Source organism: Stegodyphus dumicola, chromosome 4, assembly GCF_044657685.1.
Source record: "Stegodyphus dumicola isolate Sdum_Otavi_A_Nest chromosome 4, ASM4465768v1".
NCBI lineage: Eukaryota > Metazoa > Arthropoda > Arachnida > Araneae > Eresidae > Stegodyphus > Stegodyphus dumicola.
Window position 1 is genome coordinate 193207133 of NC_140771.1, and position 22125 is coordinate 193229257.

At 31.3% G+C, this 22125-nt stretch overlaps 1 protein-coding gene across 1 annotated transcript in view; it reads left to right on the forward strand.

The window, feature by feature from the left end:
- The window catches only part of LOC146997785 (choline/ethanolamine transporter flvcr2a-like), a 66038-nt gene extending 43914 nt beyond the window's left edge, over positions 1-22124 (forward strand). The window contains exons 6-10 of the mRNA XM_085814398.1: positions 258-361; positions 4491-4601; positions 5163-5268; positions 18345-18456; positions 21871-22124. Coding sequence (XP_085670524.1) covers positions 258-361; positions 4491-4601; positions 5163-5268; positions 18345-18456; positions 21871-21935 — 498 coding nt within the window. The 3' untranslated portion in view covers positions 21936-22124. The remainder of the gene's footprint in view (positions 1-257; positions 362-4490; positions 4602-5162; positions 5269-18344; positions 18457-21870) is intronic.
- The last annotated feature ends 1 nt before the right edge of the window (position 22125 follows it).

Genomic DNA, 22125 nt, shown 5'->3' on the forward strand with positions numbered 1-22125 from the left:
ACTACCATCCTAATTCCAAATGCACTTAAATTGCATTTCCTTTAATAAGTGATCCTATCCTTCAAGCCAGTATTTCAATTTTATCTGCTGTAAGCTCAAAAGGGGATTAAAAAGTAATCAACCAATACGTTGACCAGAAAGCTCATATATGCTCACATTTAAATTATCTCTTTAATCCAAAATTTAAGTGTAAAATTTAAATAATCATTGCGATACATCTTTCTAATTGTTTTTTATTATATTCACTTCAAAAATAGGGCAAGCAGAAGGAAATTGGTGTAATGGGTGCTGTTCTCATTGTTAGTGGACTTGCTGGTTCTGTCATTGCAGGATACATTCTAGATTTAACTCATAAATTCAAGTAAGAGAAACTTCATTTTGTAAGGAAATTCAGCGTATTAATGTCACAAATATTATAACAACTTCCCATTACAAAGCAGAAAATTCTTACAACTGGTCAAATTCTTGTGTACTTAATATTTGGAATAATGGAGTTAAAAGGCTATGAGAAGGATTGTATTGCAAAGCGCAGATATCTTCTTCCTAGAACAAAAGTTTCGTTACATAATAACTGAAAATTAATATAATAACATTGTTGAAATATGAAAATCATTTTTAAGAACGGGCTTTAAATTTAACATTTATTGTCGAAAATTATGAAAAATACCTGTATATGATAGACGTAGATGAAATAAAGTTCTGATTCTAATATTCGCATCCTTCAGAACAAAGAAAAACGTCATAAGCAAGAAACACCTAATATATGCATATGTTCTGTTTTGCAATCGTTTTCATCCTTTTTCGAAAATATACAAGGTGTGACACAAAAAAACGAGACTGGTCCAATAAATCATTGTACTTACAGAATCAGTTCTCCGTGACATTATCACCTTCAAAGCATTCACACAGCATTCAGAAACTTCAGCATTCGGTGTTGCCATTGCTGATAATAGTTCTGGAACGAGGTTTTTGGAAGGCCCTTTAGGAGATTCTCCGTTTATGCCGGAACCTCTTTAGCTGAGGTACAATGGGTTCCCTTTAAGTAAGATTTAACTTTAGGAAATAAAACAAAGTCGCATGGAGCCAAATCAGGAGAATAAGGAGGATTCCCTATCACAGTAATGTTTTTTGCTGATCAGAAACTGCTTGACAGAGAGGACCGTGTGAGCGGGTCCATTGTCCTGGTGCAACAGCTATCCATCACTCCGAAACTGCGGCTTTTTACCCTAATTTTTTTACGAAGTTTTTAATACTTCAGTGTAGTAAATACTATTGATTAACAGTCTGACCACTAGGAAACCCATTCAATCATGATGAACTTTCCACACTGTCTCTTCCCCTTGAAAACCGCTTATGCCATTCAAACACAAGTACATGAGATAAAGTTTCATCTCCATAACCTTGGTTAACATTTAAAATGGCGGATTTCTTAAGTTTCACAAGAAACTTGATGTTAATTCGCTGTTCGGTATTTGCATTAGACATTTTTCCGGCAGAATGCAGTTGCACGTATTCACTCAATGGCGCAGTACTCTCCACTAGCCTGGTCGGTTAAGTCGAAACTGGCTGCATGGGTAGAGGAGATGTGTGGCATGACTTCACCAAAACAGTTATTGCCAACTCCACTCTGTTTTCAAGCTACACAGTCTCGCTTTTTTTTTTTTTTTTTTTCTGTGTGTGTGTTACACCTTGTATACTTACAGACCTCAAAACTATTATAAAAAAATTTTGCTTACGGTTTTGCGGTATATTTTTCTCTATAAATATGAAATTTTAAAATACTTCAATGATTCTTTTCTTTTTAACATTTAAAGTTAAATTAATATTTTTAACCACCTTGGAATAGAAGGAAAAACAGATTTAATTGGGAAGATAAATTTTAGTGCTAAAGTAGATCTACAATTCTTCACTTTTCCCACTACTCCGTATTTGTACTCTTTGTTAAAACAGTTTACTGTTTTCACATACATACTTAAATTATGCTAAATAATATAGTTGCCAAGTCTTTTAAAATCTTTGTTAAGTTTTATATATTTTAACAAACTACTTCAGTGTTTTTAATGAAGAACAAAACAGAGTAATACACTATGAAAATTTAATTATTGACAATACATGCTTTGAAAAACAAGAATATTGTTATAAGGAATAAGAGTAACAAATTTATGCCAATGGGTGACATTGACGCATCTTTTAACAGAAAATTATTTGCCGCGTGTTGTCTTATAACGGAAAATGTCTGACGGTAATGGGAAAGCAAATCAGAAATAAAATACTATATAAATGTACTACACTCTAGAACTAATCTTTATGGCAGAAAATGCATAAAAGTGTATATAAAAATAAAATGAATTATTTTAATGATTTTGCTTCTTTTTTAAAAGAAAATACTTTGTGAAAATAAACCATAATATTTATGCTATTAACTTTTTTTCGCGTATCGCACAAACTGTACATAAATGGCATTTTATACTGACAGCCTTAAAACGATTGCATGAATCATTATTTTTTGAACAACTAGGCATATTTCCCTTTTTCCAGTTTAACAAGTCAATGATGAGAGAAAGTAGCTTTCAAATTATCAAAACTTTGTTCATATAAACCCATTTAAAGACATGTGCGAAAATATGAATTTTAAAAATTTTGTTTAAGAAGAGTGCCCTACCTTAGTAAACATTTTACCTTACATTTAGTAAACATTTTTTACCTTAGTAAACATTTTTAGAACATAAATTAATTTTAAAATATCCAGAAATTAATCTAAACTGTGGGTCGCGACTTGCAGCAAGATGTCGCCAAAAATTTAGCAGTTTCGATATTTCTTTACTTAATAATTTTACAGTTACCAAATATTTTCACACAATGTATCTCAAAATAGGTAAAGATAACACAATACAGGCAAACAAAAAAGGAAAACGTTTCGACGCATTCTTTTTATAATAGAAACGTTCATTTTACTTGCTTTGTACGTGACGTCTTTTATTTATTTACAATTTTCACATTGTTCTGTCTTAAAATTAGAAATTAAAGTTCATGACCTAAAACTGCAATAGTATATTACAGTACAAATGAAAACATCGTGTCACGTGTGTTAGATCTGTGCAATGTTTATGGTCCCACAAAATTTTCCTAAATATTATGGGGTACCGGGGGTCGCGGAAAACTCTCAGTGATAAAAAGAGGTCGCGACCCAAAAAAGTTCAAGAAATCCTGATGTAGATGATTAAGGCCTCAGAGTTTATTTCGTGAATGATATCGCTGTCTTTATTATCCAGATTCCTATCTTTAATCCAGAAGCCACACTTTTTATTGAAGAGACAATTTCTTAATAAACATCTCGGGCCAATTTAAATTACATAAATACATTTCAAATTGCTTCCGAAACCGCAAATTTCTAAATTAGCTAATTTCTTTTTGTGTTAATTAGCCACATGTCGTTTGTATGATTTCATAACAATACTAAATATTGTATATATTTATTTACAATGTTACATACGAAATGCACATCTTGCATATCTAATCTGTATATGTTGTAACAATATCTGTGTATGTTGTGTGTATTGTACATACTGTGTTCCTAATTGTATTACAATTTTTCCTGTGTGTATGGTACTAAAATTTATTGAATTTTTTGCATGTTACTAAGCAAAATTATGATTTAATAACTGTTTGAAAGAATTTCAATATTCAATAAATGCTCGTCTTCCTGTCATAAACCTGGCCCTTTGTCTGATGTTACTAGGTAATGGATTACCACAGAATGTCTGCTTAAGCTCAAAGTGCAAAAGAGTCAACCGAAAGTCTTGTGGAGCTAAAGAAAAGGAAAAGAAAAGATCACAATTTTTATAATATTTGGTCCTATACGATAGATTGTTTCCTTGATCTTGTAAGGAGTTCACGTTTATGTTTGGTTATTCTCACATTTTAGGCAATTTTCGATTTTCGTCGCCAAAGGCTTTTCCAATCGCCGTTAGCCTCTGGCATTTGATGTCCAGCTAAAGTTGTGCAAAATGAAAACGTACGCTTTTGAAACGCTATGCTCTCCCTGTACATTATGTCAAATTTTCGATGTATTTGCGATGCGCTATCAACTAAGATTCTCCCAAAGTGTGATCACACTGTACAATTAAAAAGCAATTTATAATCTGATATAATCTGATGTCAGTTTCTATCATAAATCATATTGCACACTTTGATAGAAATAATAAATCGTTACCTAGTAGAACGTTCGAATTTTTGCCCTTGGGAAAACACTTATTTTACATCAATCGTTTTCTTCTCAGAAATGTTCACACTGTTCCAAATATAAGATTTCCTAGAAACTTACGTCATATAATAAATTATTTTAGTTTCTGAAACTAAGACATTATTCTTCTAAACAATCTGAGTACCTTCTAACAATTATTACAATTAAAATAAATAATTCTGGATAAATATTTGCTTATTTCATTTATAAAATTCCATCAGTATTTTAATTATTTTTTTTAATTTAGAGAAATATCGGCAGAAATTTGTGTAGCGTCTCTTTTATCGTACGTCTGCTTTAGTGGCTTCTTACTGCTAGATAAGATTTGGATTCAGTTTTTCACAATCGGCTTATTAAGGTAAGTTCAATTTATATTATATTTTCTTCATTATCTTCAAAATACAGAGATAGGAACTGATTTTCGAGCTTCATAGTTTAATATATAAAATAATTATATTAATTAATCTAATTAAATGAAAACTTTTAAAATAACGCATAATCCGCAGTCTTTCAGTTATTAAACTACAGAATTTAATGCATGCTTCCATTATATTAAATAACACATTTTTGTAATAATTACATCTCTTTATCTTATTTTCAGTAATCAAAATACGTTTCACAGTTCATTTGTTACTGACTATGAAACGTATTCTTGAAGATGTAGAATTATATGCTGATTCATATTTTAATAGGAATGACATGAATAGGAATTCATGAAAATCTGTTATCATTATTCTGAGTGATATGCAACATTAGAGTGTTTTCCTTAGTCATATAAAGCCAGAAAGATCTTTTCTGGTGAAAAATTACAAAGAAGAAAATTTCTTTTCTTACAAGAAAATCTTCGTCATGTATTTTACACATTGTTTTTATTTATAATTAATTCTTAATACTCTCTATCAAAGTTCTATATTTTCAGCTTCTTCTTAACAAGCTATCTAACTGTTGGTTTTGAATATGGAATTGAGTTGACTTATCCAGAGTCAGAGATTGTATCTGCAAGTCTACTTAATGTTTCATCAATGGTAAGCATTGCTCAAAGCCTCCTAACTTTAACTGCATGTTAATTGACTTATCTTTAAGCCTATTATTTAAGGCTATGTACAGCGGAATCCATTTTAACTGCCAGCAACGAAACCACGCCTATTCTGGATAAGAGAGTTTTACGGAAAACTAAATATATATTACTAGAATTTATTCATTCATCTAAAGTGGTGCTAATTGTAGAAATTTTAGTATACAAAATTCATCGATCCTAATTATTAGTTATGGGCCACAGTTAAAAAAATAATATCGAAAATCTTGCAGAAGCTTCATAACATCATTACAGATTAAACTTTTTCGGCAGATTTTATGAAAGTCGGCAATCTTCGATAGCTCCCTTACACGTTACGCTATTCTTCTTCATGTCATCTTCAGTTTCATCATCCTCTCTTTCTCATTCGTTTCGTCCTTTCCTAATATATTTCTGAATTTCTAGCCAAAATCATGACATAGCAGAATGCAAACAGAATTGTCTATACCAACCCTACTTCACATGTACCCGAAGCCTGCACGTGCTCTTCGTTTATACTAACTTTCTAAGAACATGTAATAAATCGGAAATGTGCTCTAAGATTCGTCGGGCGCCGAATGTATTTGGAAACCTAGACAATCGTTATTACTTGAATCGTCATCTTCGAATATGATCGTAAGGTACAATTTACTATAACAGCGAAGTAATCCTTGTTACTTCTTTCCAAGCAAAGGGAAAGTAAATTTTTCAAAGGGAATGGTTCCTGAAAATCATGGACATTACCTTCAAAGTTCACTCGTGGACGCACAAAAAAAGATCAATATTTCATTTTTATATTTTAGATAATTCCTAAGTTCATTCTTAGATTCACATGTTCATAGGTTACTCGATTCATAGGTTCATAGGTTCCTAAATTCGTAAGCTGCATATGGCTCGTTACATTGTGCGGCAGACACATAAAATAAATATATTCTTCATTCAAATCTTTAGATTGTCAGCCCATTATACATTTTTTCATAGACCTGAATCTCATAGGCCTGAATTATTGATTTAAATTTATATTTTTAAAAAAGTGCCATAATTTTGAAATTATAGGTGAATTGTGTGCCGGCTGCTAGATAATTCACTTAGTCTGAATTCCTAGTAAATATGTTAAATATTATTGCACATTAATAACAATCAAAAGCATATTTATGTGCCACGAATAATAAATAAGTTAAAAAGAGACCAAAACCTATTAGGAAACATTATGTCACATTAAGCAGAAGTCTCTGATAGACAACATTGCTTACCTCAGACGAAAAATTGTCAGTGCCCTGAGACTAATATTTCAAAGTTGCCCATATCCAGATAAAATAAGAGTTCCCTTCCTCGCCTTTAGAAAACACAGGGCAGCTTATAAAAGTGCAATTAATAAAGCACCGTTTGCGTCCTGGCAAAAGCATAGCACCAACCCAAATGAAAATTTCGGTGCAGTTTCCAAGTTAGCTCATGATAAGGTATATTATTCTTCTAATTTGAGTGCAGCTATCTGCGAAGAATCCATATTTAACTTGCAAGCTGTAGCACATATTACCATCTTCAAGAATGACAGTGTCAGCTAGGATGTCTTCGTACAGGAACAAATTAAGAGTAATTAAAGAGCTTATTAAATACACACATCCCAGACGCAGAGCCTTTACTCTACTACCAAAGAATTCAGTAATGTGATAAGAGATCTTAAACCAAATAAAGACCAGGACCATATGAAATTGAGAGCAGTGCCATACAAGCCAGCAATGATACTGTTATCTCCATAGTACGGACTCAGCAATCTTAACGGCATATTTCTTAGCTTTCAGGCGACTCAGACGCTTTCCGTAACAATAACGAAAGTTGAAATATTTGTATTCTGGAAACGCGGCAATGATCACTTTGTAATGTTGCGCGCTTCCAACCTGCACGCAACAATAGTGGTGACTGCTATGAACTGGAAAGTATACAATGTCTTGAAAAGGGTTTAAATCCCTTTTTATTCAACTTTAGAAATTACAGATGCGTGCTCTTGACGCTCACAAACTACGCCGACCCGGCGGTAAAATAAAAATAAGAAACTAAAAAGAAATAATAACAAGTGACTAACTACGAGGCTCTCTAAACGTAACTAACCTAACCGCGTTCTGAGATACCGCTGATAATTCAGCAAACTTCTGAATATTACGTTGAAAGATTTAACTATCTACTGAGGCAAGCACGCAGGCCGAAACGCGTGGTTCTTCAATTTCTAACTAGCCACCTCCACGACTTAAAGACCACATCACATCGATCCATCCGTTTACTTCCAGCTTTGAATAAAATGTTCATTACGTGTGATATTACAAAGTCTCAGTTACTTATGAATACTAAGCGAGAGCATGAGTATAGCTTTAAAGCTGGTTTCTAAGTCGGACGTGCACTCACTGTGTTAAATTCCATAACTGATGTACACGGTAAAAAAAAAGTTCGCTCTTTACAGGCAAAAGTTTTGTAAAGTTACAGAATTCAAAAAGATACACAAGAATTTCCTGTAATGGTAACAGGTTGAAAGCAAACTGTAGCGGTAACAGCTGATTTGCTTGTAGCATTACGGATAATGTTTCAGAAGCCGCGCGGAAGAATCACGTGACTGACTGGAAATTAGCCAATCAGGAGAAAAGTGTTTGAAAGCTAGTTGCAGAAAAAAACATGGCTGAATGCATGTTGGTTGTATAGCGCAGGTAAGTAAGAAAATGTTTACAATTACTACTTGAAATATTTTTTGTTCTTGTTATGCAGATTATTCTCATGCACTTTGCACTGTTATATGTAGTGAGTAAGTATTTAAACGTTTAAGCTTTGCGATTAATTAATATCAGTGTTCGTAATGTCTAATGAGTTGAAAGAGTGCAAAATATTTATTCCAAATGCAGATCTAATAGTAGTATTTTGTCATTGTGCATCCGATAAATTACGCCTTAAATTGGCCGTATTATTATTTAAAACTAATTATTCCAAAATTTAATCACTGTTTGCAGTATTTAATTGAAATGGTAATGTGGTTGTTGAAAACAAAACTAATCATGTTAGCGTTCTTTTGCAATCGTCTGACCAAAGAACGTTTGACAGCTTTTTCCCGGCAGGCCTTGCGAGAAACGTTTATAGTATAAACATTTAGAATTCTGAATGTACTGTATATATTTTTTGCTTACTAGGTTTAGTTTATTCTTTTTCTAGGATTACCTAATTAGTTATACTTGGTTTATAATTCAGTCTAATATGTTTATGTACGAGTGTGTTATGAAGTAAAATTACAAAAACTTGAACAACGCGGTCGAGAATCTCGTTTATTCCTTTAGTGTAATAATATTTTTTTCAGTGGTATTAATTTCTTACGAAAATATTATAATTCCAAAATGAAGTAATTATATTGATTAAAAATATGCTGTATCATACTTTTCGTAATGTTTTGTTTTACTAACTAGATGCAACTTAATTATTCCATATATTATAATATACCAATATCAACAGGGGAAAAATGGAAATGACCTAAAATATTTTTCTAACAATTCGTTAAACTAATTATAAAACAAAACTAACATTTTGTGCATTATTTCCAAAAAATATCATTTCATTAAAAGCCCACCAGCGGCCGAGCGGTAAAGTCGCTGAACACTCGTAGTTCGGTCCGAGGTTCGAATCCCGCGAACGGGCTGGCTGCATGGGTGTTTTCGTGGTTTTCCCCATGTGTAACGTGTATACGAGCCAGTTTCCCTTAGAAAGTCCTCCACGAAGGCATCCCTCCCCTTAGGCAGATAGCCCTCGTGCGCTTTGCCATAATTAAATACACCAACACCATTTCATTAATATTTTATAAATGACAACATTTATTATATTGTATATATAACTACCATTGCATACTTATAAGTTTTTAAACATTTAATGTAGAATTTATGTTGATTTTATTTTGCCCAGTTTTAATACAGTTTTGAAGTATGATAGTCTTGTTACTAGGATAGCATGAATCTGCTAATACAAGTTTAATACATTTCTTGACAAATATTTCTCTTATTCATGTAATATAATATATAAATCATAAAGTAAGTTTTCTTAAAAATAAATTATTATTGTTTATTGGGATTTAAAACAATTCTGTATCTGTATGTTGTATTAAAAATAAAATAATAATGAATTTTTAATGAAGCATTGATTTTAGCATTAACAATATAAATACTATATATATATACACCATGAATAAATGGAAATGCAAGCTACTTTTCCTTACAAAACCGCCCATGAATATATACTTCCCTTTAGGCTGATAGCCTTTGCATGCTTTGCCATATTCTATCAATCCAAATGATGCAAATATGCAGAAAATTTTACTTTCTTTGAAAGTTAATACTGGAAATAAAATTCAGTGCATTTGTAAACTACATTAGTTCTCTTATAGCTTGGCATTTAATTGCCCAATGATTTACTAGTCCAAACTAATGTAGAATTCAGATATCGTTCAAATAAAAGAAAATTAATAAGGTCTGATTTTTAGACGTATATATGAAAATTTATTTTTTTAAATATTATTTCAAGTCAACCAAATTAATTTCAAATTTAAGTAAGTATTCATGCTTTTCAGTAGCATTATTTTTGAAATTTTAAATTTAATAACTGAATGCAATATTTCTTGTTAATAAAAGAAAAGCAATGTTATGAAAGACTAGCGAAGTGGATTTGCAAGTTCTAATTACGAAAGGTCCCATGCTTTAAGGGGTCATTTTTAAAAATACTTAATTAAAAAAATATTTAACGTAAAACTTCCAAACTTCACACATGTGGAATATTAATTCTATATATTTTATCTCATTCTTATTTTATTAATTAATTTCATAGCATTTCGTGTGACACTAGTAGTAATTATTAGTTAAATTTTATGCAGTTTCTGATCTATGTTTTGATTTTGTTATTAATTACGTTAGTTTACATAAGATTTAAAATTATGTAAGGTACAAAAACCTTCTGCATCTATTAATATATGCTGAAGTGAATGAAATTATGCCAGTGAAATTTTTTTAAATCAAAAACAAATTTCTGTGGAAAATTAAAGTTATAAATTCTAAATGCAAACAAAGGAGTGAATTTGAAAGTTATCAAATAAGCCAAAGTGTTGGTCATTTTTTCAGTTTTGCAGAAGAATTTTTATACTTTGCAAAATGGGAATATGATGTTTGGTTTTGTTAGTATTAATTATTACAACTTACATTGCAACACGTAATTTAGCTTAAAATTTATTTGAACTTAATTTTCTAATTTATTTTGATCATGTATATTTCATGTGTCATAAGTCTTTGAAATGAACTTAATTCTCATCCTATTTATTTACACAATTTTTTTAAAGAAGAAAAAGTCACATTTGTTTTGCTTAGTTGCACACGAAAATACACGTCTATATATAGAGATAGAAAGAGGAGTTATGTTTACTTGCAGACTTTTTTCCTCCTTTTATATTATAGTATGAAAATCAAGGGGTAAATTAAGCAATCAATTTAATTTTGAAGGATGTGATTACAATAAGATCATAACCAATCAAAAATATTCATGAATGAACTACTGGTAACTATCACAGTATTATTATTTAAAAGAAACCTACATTCCAATAAGAACGCTTAGTAACATTAACATTTAAGTTATCTGATAAAAGTAATTTTCATTCCTACTTCCCTATACTTTGAATTTCACTCTTAGTATTGCCCACTGCTACTCCCTAGACCTCAAAGCATTTAATGCATCTGGAACTGCAATTTGTGTCTTCTTCTACAGCATGCAAGTTATCACCGTTTAGTTTGTACTGCCACGAGCAATGATCTTCAGAATTACCGTATTGCGTTGCATATTCCACCCCACCCAGCTTTAGAACCAGATTCTGAAAATTAAAAAAATATTTACATAATTTCCCCCCTTTTAATGCATTCAGAAAATGAATATCCCAAGATTTTAAAATGGATTTATCAACATAATGATTGTTTTCGTCATACTAACAAAGGCAAACTTTTGCACACTTAAGGCCCCGTTGAATCTTTCTCTTCTAACTGTTGAATATTATGTCAGCCTAATACAAAAAATGATCTATGATAGTGAAAGCAAATACCAACTGCCATTCACTGTGCAAGTTTGACATATCAGCTGAATGTTCACCCTAGCAAGCATCGGACCACAACCTTCTCTAATTATTTATGTATGATCTGAGGCCTAAGGAGTTGCAAGAACAACAATGAGAAGGACAGAAGTTCAAATTATAAAGAAGAAATGAGATAACTTATTAGATGTTGTAATTATGTGTATTCTTATTGAAATAGAGGTTTCTTTTAAATAAATAATATTGTGATAGTAGTAGTTTATCCATGATTACTTTTCATTTGTTATATTCCTACTGTGACTGTGTCCTTTGGAAATTAAATTATTCGTTTAATTTTTGGAAGATAAAATTAGTAAAAATAAGTGGGAATATGGCATCAAGAGCATTATATATCCCCATTTTCTTGAAGCTGTTCACTATTATTGTTTCATCAATGATAGGCCATGCACCCAAAATCCACTAGCAAATCAGTTAGTAAGATGAAAATGACCACTATGCGAACAAAACATTTAAGGTAACTTGTTTTATGAGCCCCTTAAGGAAGACAAACATTACCTGAATCATTAAAACAATTTCAGAATCATGTTGCTAAAAGAAAGCTGGGGGGGAGATGTTGTCTGAGTCCCAGTGATTCATTTGGACCAATATGTAATATTGTTTTAGAAATTTAAGGTAATATTTTTCGAATGCTAAAACAGTTCGAGAAATTTATTCAAGTTATGAATTCTGAATATAAGTATCCTGTATATTACGAGGCGTATTCGGAAACTAAGTACCGTTTTGAAAAAAAAAATAGAAATCCAATTTTTTAAAGAATTTAAGCTGTTCTTAATTAATTAAGATATTATAAAGAAATATGATTAAAAGTGTTATATAAGCACATGTTTAAAACATCTATTAAAATAATGTTATAAGCTTTTTAAGAGCATGATTATGATTTTAAAAGAAATGTTTTTTTCTTTATTTAGGAGACATGGTTCACAAAGAGGGGAAAAACCATTCATTTTTTCCAAGCAGTCGAAACGAATTTTTGTGAAATGTTTATTAAATTATATTATGTTTTTTTAATTAATTCTTTTTTCAGGTTTTATGTAAAATTTATGAATTAAGTAATAAATTATTTTTACTTCTGTATTTTAATTAGCATATTATTTGCTTCATAGTGTTTCACAATAAAATTATAAATTCAATAAACTTCTTAATTAACATGCTGTAATATAGAGAGAGCATAAAGTTTGTTTTCTGTTGTCACATGTATATTTCACAATTTTGTATGCGAATCTCGAAATTTATAATAACAAGGAATACTTTTTTAGTATCACTTTCGAAATGTTAAATATTAAGCTTAGATTTATTACATATTATGTTTGTATAAAATTATAGGTAAAATTAAAATGCATTAAATTTTAAGCTAAACTGAAGCATTAATTTTAGAAATAAATTTGTTAAAGGCATAATTGTATTAAGAATTTTAAGGGAAACAAGGCTTTAAAAATTAAGGTCAGCTGGCGAAGTTTTATGCTTATTCAAAAAGCATGACATTAGGTTTTTAATGAAAGACTTCTATCTGTTAATTCAAAGGAAATTATTTGAAGGTAAGTAAAAAAGTTATGCATTATTTCAAACAATAGCAGACTATTGACAAACACTGAGTGCAGATAAGAATAAAAAGATTAGTTAGACGTTATAATTCAAGCGTATGAACAACATTTTGAATTCCTTGTAGTAACAAAATGAAGTTCATTGCTATGTTGAATTCTTTAATTTACTGAAAATGTAATTTTTTAGAAGGAGAGAATATATTTTTGAAACATGAAGAACAGCTGTTCTGAGTTCTTTATAGAAATATTTGACAAAATGTCTTTTACTGTAATAATATGATCATATCAACATGCAACACGTTTACTCATATAAGTTAAATCTAAAGCAACATGTGTCTATTTTAGCTAGAATTACTAAAAAGAAAGTTCTAGAACATATCTTATTAATTGACACTAAAACATGCAAATAAAACATACTATTTTTTTCAGCTATTTTACAGGGCAAATATAAGGAGTAGCATATCAATTTGAACTTTTAAATTAATAAAAATGATAACATGAAAGGCCTTTCAATAATATCAGACATAAGTTTCTCTTCATAAAACAAAAATACTCTGCAACAGACTAATGTTACTTTTTGAAAAAAGAACATTGATGTTGAAAGCGCATCTTTTAAATTAATGCTATTCTAAGGTCAAATTGACTAATTTAAAAAGCCAAACCAAAAGTGCAACGGTTTTTTAGGACCAGTATTGTTCGGGCATGTCATACCCGCGCGTGTACTGGCGTTTCTTAGTGAGTCACTTCGCACTTCTCGTTTTCAAGCTTTTAGTATAAGTTTTCGCCGTATATTCCTTACGATGAAGAGATGAAAAGATTGCGAAATCTCCTTGAAACAGTTTCTTCTGATGAGGATTCATTTAGTGAAGAAGAGGAAGATGTTGATGACTATTATGCTTCACTTGCATATATCTGTATAATGATATACACATGCAGATACTGTTTTACTCAAAACATCTTGATTCCAATATATTTTATTATAATAAGCATCATTTTAGACAAAAAAGATCTATTACTTTTATAGACATATCCTTTAGTATTATCTATGAAAAATATATTCTACACACATAATTACTTAATGGGATATTAGAAGGAAATAATCTGAAACCTTTACAGATACAACCATTGGAATTTTACGTAAGTATCTTCTACTCACATAATAACTTGCTATAATAAATACAAGCAAATAACCTGTAACGGTTACAGATATATCTGTTGAGATTTTACATGAGAAAAACATGTTCTTTTTACATAATTATTTGCTGTAATATTACACGCAAATAATCTGTAACCATTACAGATATATCGTTTGGGAATTTACATGAGAAAAATATGTTCTACTTACATAACTATATGCTTTGATATTACAAGAAAAAGATCTGTAACCATTACAGGCAAAACTCTTGTAATGTTACAAAAAAAAAAAAAAAACACCAGTTTCTGTTACTCAAATAACCCATAGCATCCCACTTTCCATGAGTTTTCTTAGTAACCTTACAGATTTTTTTACAGTGTAATAAACGATGAGTGTATGTAATAATTTGCATATACTCATCCATCTTTCAATATCCAGGAAGCCTTCGATTCGTTGTGGTAATCAAATATGCAGAACAGATTGCAGAACATAGGATGAAGAAAGATACCCTTTAATCTCCTTTTTTGCTATCTATTAGATACCAGATAGGCCACAGCAGATGAAAGAGCCCATATATAAAAGAAAAAATAAAGGATGTTCTCAAGAGTCTTGCCTGGAGTCCCTCTTGTGGAACACAGTAAAAAATTTAGAATTTGCATTTTTTTTTTGGAATAAAGGAAATAAAAATTTAAGTATACTTGCGTATGCAGACAATTTCCTTATAGTAGCAAAGGGATGCAGCAAAAATCAGAATGAAACACAAGCACAGCATTTGTCAATTGGGCAAAGGAATATAAACTTGTCATACCTGCATCTAAAACACAAAGCCTGTTAATAAGTCCCTTAAAAAGACAAGTGCGTATGCCCTGCGTGAAAATAGGAAACAAAAATGCAAATATTTTCAGAAACATAAAATATTTAGGTGTTTTTATAGGCAATAGTTGCTCTTGATACCAACTTATAAGACAAGTAAAAAAAAATGCTATGTAAACTTTCCTACGCTCTGATCAGACTGCAGCAGCTTGACGGGAATATCCTAGCAGATAGTCAATATGGTTCTCTACAATTGATGAATACGTAGCTTTACATTGGGCCTCTATGTGGACACTAGCTTTACTGTCTTATTGGAAAATCATTTAAAATTAGCACAGCACCCATTCTTGCTGAGCGTCTGCTGGGCGTACATCCCTAACTAGCATCTTGAATGCGCTTGCGTGATTCTCTGCTTTTATCTAGTTGTATAATGTATGTGTGAAAATGTTCGCAGACTAAGACTGAAAACAAACGCAAGCTTGTGGAATTATATCTACATTAACACTGATTACTAGCCACATCCTCCACTGTGACGTTGTCACCGTGTAGAATTCAACCTCATAGTCGAATATAAGACTCTGTTGCTCCCAGAATTAAACGTTATATACACTGATGACTTCATAGGAAATCATGGCACTAGTCGTGGATACTTCGAGCTCAATGGAGAGGTCATGGTTCACACTAGCGCATTGGAAGTGAGCCCCAGAAACTCACTTTTCCAAGCTGCTGTGATTGCCTTTATTTCTAAGTATGAAATAAAATCAATAAAAATGAGGCTTAAGGTTGGTATATGGTAACAATCAAATGATTTATTTTCTATAACCTTCGTTAGTGCTTTTCTTGATACTACTTAAAATCTTCATCATTTTTACATACTTAAGATCTGAAATACACATTTTACCTAATTTTTACCCCTCCCAGAATGCAAGAAAATATTTTACTCGAAATTTTAAGCTTTCTGAAATTATAACTCATATTTAAAATAATTAAGATTTCTATAACATCATTTCTTTATTTAATTTCTTTATTTTCATTTCTTTCTTTTTTTTTCAATAAATTCATTGTGATCTGCAGGCTTGTAAACATGTTTAACACCACCATACAAATTATAGTGCAAGGCATAATTATAAGGTACTAGATGCATTGAAATAGAAATTAAATGACAGTTGTAAAGTCATTAGGTTATTTTAAGAAGTAAACATGAAAAATGAGCAATGTCCTTGCCGAGACTCGAACTTCGGACCTCTCGAATACACTCCGAGTGTGCTGACCATTACACCACAAAAGCATGCTAAGAAGGAGGGAGAAATATCTTATATACTGCAGCTGGGGATTAGGAGACCCAATCACCAAATTTGGGTGGTGGAAAATCATAATCCACCACCTTTTTTAGTTCGGGCGCCACATTAGATTTATTAGGTTTTTTTGAAGCACGAAACACGAAAAATGAGCCATACCCTCGCCGGCTTTCGAGCCTGGATCTCTAGAATACGCGTCGAGTTTGCTGACCATTACATTACGAAAGCATACTAAGAAGGAGGGAGAAATACCTTATAAGGTACTGTATTAATTTTCATAGAATTACATCTGAATCTAAGTTTTTTCTTTGATCTATTTTAAGTAGTTTCCAAGAAATCTTTAAAGGGTTTTTCAAAACTTCAACGCGCTTGTGAACGAATTACAAGCATAAGAGTGTTTATTTTTTCGTTTGGGGGAGACGAAGGTTTACTTAAATTATTCATTTCATATTTATTTCTTATGTACAATACTCTGATGAAAAAAGTGGATGAAATTATTATTAATTTCAAAATTTTTAAATCTTTGATTACTACTACAGTGGCACCTAGAACAATTTGTGTAAAAAGTTAAAATTTGTGAAATCTGCGGACTGCAAGAGCACTAGCGCTTTCTTCAATAATATTAATGTAAGATTTTCTCGATGCGCAGTCTTAAACAAATTTAAAGTGAAGAGTACAAGGATCAGTGATAAAACACCCACGGTGTTTATGTCTTCATTCTTTTAAATTAAAAGCAGACTAAGATTAGATGCTCAGAGCAAACAGTTTCCAAATATATAAAAGCTAGTTTGAATAAAAGCTTCAGAAAAGTGAGATAAAAAGCTTATAATAAAATATAACCAATTAAGTTTGAAATCAAAAATATAACAAAATTTTTCTTTGCTAGAAAAATCATTTCTTGGACAGTTTTATGACTTTTGTATTTTGATTTAAAAAAGCATAATATAGACACTCTGTATTGAGTTTCATTTATACCAGTATGGCCTTCAAGGCAATCCACGCAAGTCCAACGTGTAGACAAATGGATGAATTTATAGTTTGGTATGGTTTTTTATGCGCTATTATTAATGTGATGGCAAAAGATTGAAATGACAGTTCTATGTGGAATTGTTAGAAATACAGTTCCCTTCAAATGTTCCCTTCAAATGCATAACCTGTCAGTGCTTCTTTTCGGGAATAAACTATATAAGTTGACTTCAGAAGTAAAATACTGGAATCCTTTCTTGTTTCTCCCGTTGCCCTCTTGCAAACCTTTAACAAAACTTTTTAATCTATTCCATAGCGCATATTTGAGTTTACACGAGAGAATGATGGGTTATTAACTTCAGTTTTGCATTCAATAATTTATTTAAATTAAAATAAAAATTTCTGGTCTGTTACATCTTTGTACATATAGAACTGCAAACTCTTTTGTAAATGGAAAGGAATATTTATGGTAAAGATTTAAAATATCATTATAATTTAAATAGTCATAGAATATCAGTTTTGTATGATGACAATAATTGTATACTACATAGTTCAGGGGTAATATCATAAACCTGAAATGAAATTCTTTCATTATCAACTCCAGTAAATTTCAAGGTAATTTATTATTATTTTCTTCTCATTTTGCAACAGTTAAAAGCACCAAATATTCTAAAAATTATTTCAAGTTAAAAGAAAATGAAATGTAAAATTTTTTCGCAGGATCACTGAAATAAGGGCCAGCCAGTTGCTGAAAGGTAAAGTCTGTAAATATTGATAATTTGACCTGGACTGAAATCTTCGCGAAAGGGCTGGCTGGAGTTTTCCTGGCTTTTCCGATGACGAACCTACTTCTTTTAAAATTCCTCTAAAAAAGCATCTCTTCCTTTAGAGAGACAACTGTCGCTTACTTTATTAACATTCATCCAAACAAGAACTTTTCTATTGTATTGTAATAAAGTAGTAAATGTCTATTGTATTATAATAAAGTAATAATTGTCTATTGTATTGTAATTGAAATTTAATTGCATGTTTGAGTTAAAGGAATTTACAAAGTCGATCATAACAGTAATTTAATTTTTCTTCTATTTAATAATCTGTCTCAAACATCTTAATTTACCATTATTAAAAACTCTTATTTTATTATAGGTTTGCGGAATTATTTTGACTGAATTAACTTCTTTCGCAATGGCTAATGTAAATGGTCTGGCTGCTAATGGAGTTGTGTGCTTTAATCTATTTTCTTGCAGCGTCATATCAAGTACGTATTTCTCATTTCTCTACATATTAAATTTAAAGTTTGCAGAATATGTTATTTCTCTATGAGATTTATAAAGAGGACTTAAAAAATCACTATGAAATATAAAAATAAAATTAATTAAGATATCTGTAATAAATATACATTCTGCTACTGGTAAACTGTAGCCTCCTATTTTGCGCTGTCTGTTTTGAGGCAGCAAGCTGAATCAGGAAGCACATCCGGCTAGCGATTGGGAAGTCCGAAGTTCGAGTCCCGGTGAGGGCAGCTGTTGATGTTTCATGTTTTCTGGCTCAAAAAATCAAATGACTCCATCAAAGTGGCTATTCGTTTCAGTCATTATACGAAACTGCGTATTATTTGGTAGAGAAAATGGACGCGCAAATTTAAGAATTCAGTCTTTATGCCAGTTTTAAGCTTTTTAAGATAATAATATTAGAGCAGAATACCGGTGTACTGGGGTATCCCAAAAGAAACAAAATCACAGATTAGGTAATTCGGTGGCTACGTTATTTTCCTAGCAAAAAAAACTTGAATATGAAGAGTAATAAATCTATCATCCTTTATTCTGTTATCAAGTATTCATTTAAAAGTATGAAGGGCTCAGCAGTTCAGTGAGATCGTACCCATTTTGCATGAAATTGAATCGCTCAAAATACCAAGTTCCATGATGATAACAAAGAATTTTTCTTTAAATATTTTTGCTAGCATTTTTAAAAGATTTTTTCCCAAATAAAGAGATACCGTAGAATTCTATTAAAAGTAAAGTAGCTATTGGACTTATTATCTTAGGGTAGAATTTAGCATCCTCGAGGATTTGATGTTAAGTTATTTGAATATGGCTGCCTACCTAAGAGAAGGAATGCCTTCGTGGAGGTGTTTCTGAAACAAATTGGTACATATTCACCCACGCTTTTTCATAAAATCACTAAGAGGAATATGAGTTCGATCTAGAACCATATGTTAGCTGGATTGACATGACTTCCACTGATGAGGTTGTAGGAACCACTAGCTTATCTTCTAGTCAATTCGTGTAGGAACTACACAGGAGAAGGGTTAAAAGTACCCTTTATTAAATTCTTTAAAATCCACAATGCGTCAACTTGACGTCTGACTTGGGCGGTAACTCAAATCACAAGAACTAAAATAAAAATTCGAAAATATTCGCAAGTAGTAGAAACTAAGCTATAGGGCTCAGAAAACTCTTGTTACGTAAAACCGCGTCGAAACTAGTGGCGGCAAAGTAAATGCTGTTACGCCACGTAAACCAGCAATAACTGCGAAAGTAGAAGCTCTCGCTACAGAGGTGACGGCAATAGCCTAACTCTCTAACTTTCCTTCTAAAAACTCGGTATTTAAACTTTTTCTCCCCAAGGTAGAATCTGCATTCCTTCACGCGTGCTACGAAATTTAAATATTCTGGCATTGACAATTAGAGGAATGAAGGCTTATAGGAAAGCTTAAAATTAAACTTAACTTGTTAGTTAAAATAAATATAAATCCCTACAAGGTAATTTAGCGCTCTGCTAAGCTTTATGCTGTTATCATTATGCGTACCTTTCGAAATTTGTACAATTGGAAATTGAGAAGTATAATAACGCAAGCCCTTGTGATGTGCCCTATTTCCTTTAAAAATATCCACCATCTATTCCAGTCGTAGAGTAGACATTTCTATACTTATGGTACTGCTAAAGAATTTTCGTAATTTTTAACTCCATGGTGAAAACAACGAGACTCTTCCCAATTTAAACATCAGATTGTACCTATATATTCAAATTTCTAAAAGAAAATGTAAAAAGAAGAAAACGTTTTTTCGTGTAATTAATTTCTTCATTTATTTTGGTTACTGAAGCTTTTACCTGACAGGTAATAGTTCTGAGCTAAAGACATAGGTTCTTTTGTTTGGAACCTGAGAAAGTTCGTCTTCTCACTTAAATTTCAAATTCTGGGAAAGGAAGAAATATCATTGGTTCCTCAGAAAAATTCTATTATGAATAATTTGATGCTACTTACTGATATAGTAATGTCTAATTATATGAAAAATTGGTGCCAAAATTTTAATCATTCCCTTTAGTATTATTATTTAGTCGTTAGATTTTCCATTCTTCTAACTTCGAAGATATTGACGCCTATACGTTTTTACCACTTAAGAGTAGTTTTCTCTTATTTGATGCATCTTAAGTAAAATTTAAATTAGATCTGAAGCTTAAATTCTCACATTATAGATATATTATCTAAGGACAAAACCTGTACATATAAACCTCTCTTATGATAACCTTGTATCTGTCATTCACAATAACAGAGCAAAGAAAAACTCAAATTCTCGCCCAGCAGCTAAGTATGTAAATGTTATTACGTGAATTAAATATTCAATTCTTCAATAAGTCCAAGAAACTACAGGGCAAGCTGTAGTTTCTCATTGTGCAAATTCAAATCTTTAATAATCTTGGCAAATTCTAAAATTTTGCTGAAGAATAAAGCAAATTTGCTTCATAAATTAGTGATTTACGAATGAGACTTTAAAGTAATGTCCGAATCATTAATTTAGCATCTGCAGTTTTTGAAGCATCAGGAGCCGATTTTCTAAGTTTTTCAGCTTTCCTTTTAAATTCATTGGGATGCTCGGGAGCAGTCTTATTATCTTTCCTAGTATTACGAACTTTTTGAAAAAATTCGCAACCTTTATAAGTGGCAATGTGCGATTTTTTACACTTGATACAAGTGGGTTTTTCTTCTTTTGCCAGAGCACAAGTGTAAGTTAGGTGATCAGAACACACTTCATACACCTCTGTAGATTGTTGCAGAAAAGCTATCAGCGGCCAAATCTTTGGCACCGAAAGCATATCAGTGTCGACCGAAAGCATATCATAATTCGACCTAAATTGTCGAAATTTAACATGGAGACCCAGAATAGTTTTCTTCTTGTAGATACTTCTGCCGGTATTATTTCTGGTCAGAGACGCAAAAAAACAAGGCAGCTTCATTTCTGTTCCATTGAAATTCCGGACAAATTATGTAAATTTAAGAAACGGGAAATCATCATTTATCAGTTCCGAGCTGATTATCCGAGTCTTCAGGTAGTCCATGGATAACGATAGTAAGAGGTGAATCTTTTTTCTGTCGAAAAGTACTAAACTGAAACTCATTCTTGAGAAAAATTTCAAGAGCGAGATCATGACAAGTGGAGTTATCGAAAAGAATGGAAATTTAGTCAGGATTCCCTATGTATTCATTTACTCCGTGCTTGCTAGATAGGTTTCTAATTTCCTTCCAGAATACCTCCGGTCGAGGATAAAAAAAAATTGCAAGTAAAAACTGCCTTTATTTATATCAAGATAGCTAATAGTAAATGCTTTAATCTTTTTAGTAGCTCTAGATTTTTTGCCTTTTTTAATCTTCTTTTTTTACTCTTTATAGGATTTATGGCAACCGACTATAAAAGGAGCAAGAAAACTACAGACATGATGGTTGTCGTAACTTAAATTTTTAATCGCCTCCTTGCGGTTATCCAAAAAACAAATCTTGCAATTATTTAATATTATGTAATATAATTATATTAATGTCTTTATGTGAAAAGAAATTTAAATTTAAAAAGTTTCAGACGGAAAAAGTTATTTATCTAATGTTATTAATTCTTGACGTTTTAAAATAAATAATATATAGCTCTAAAAT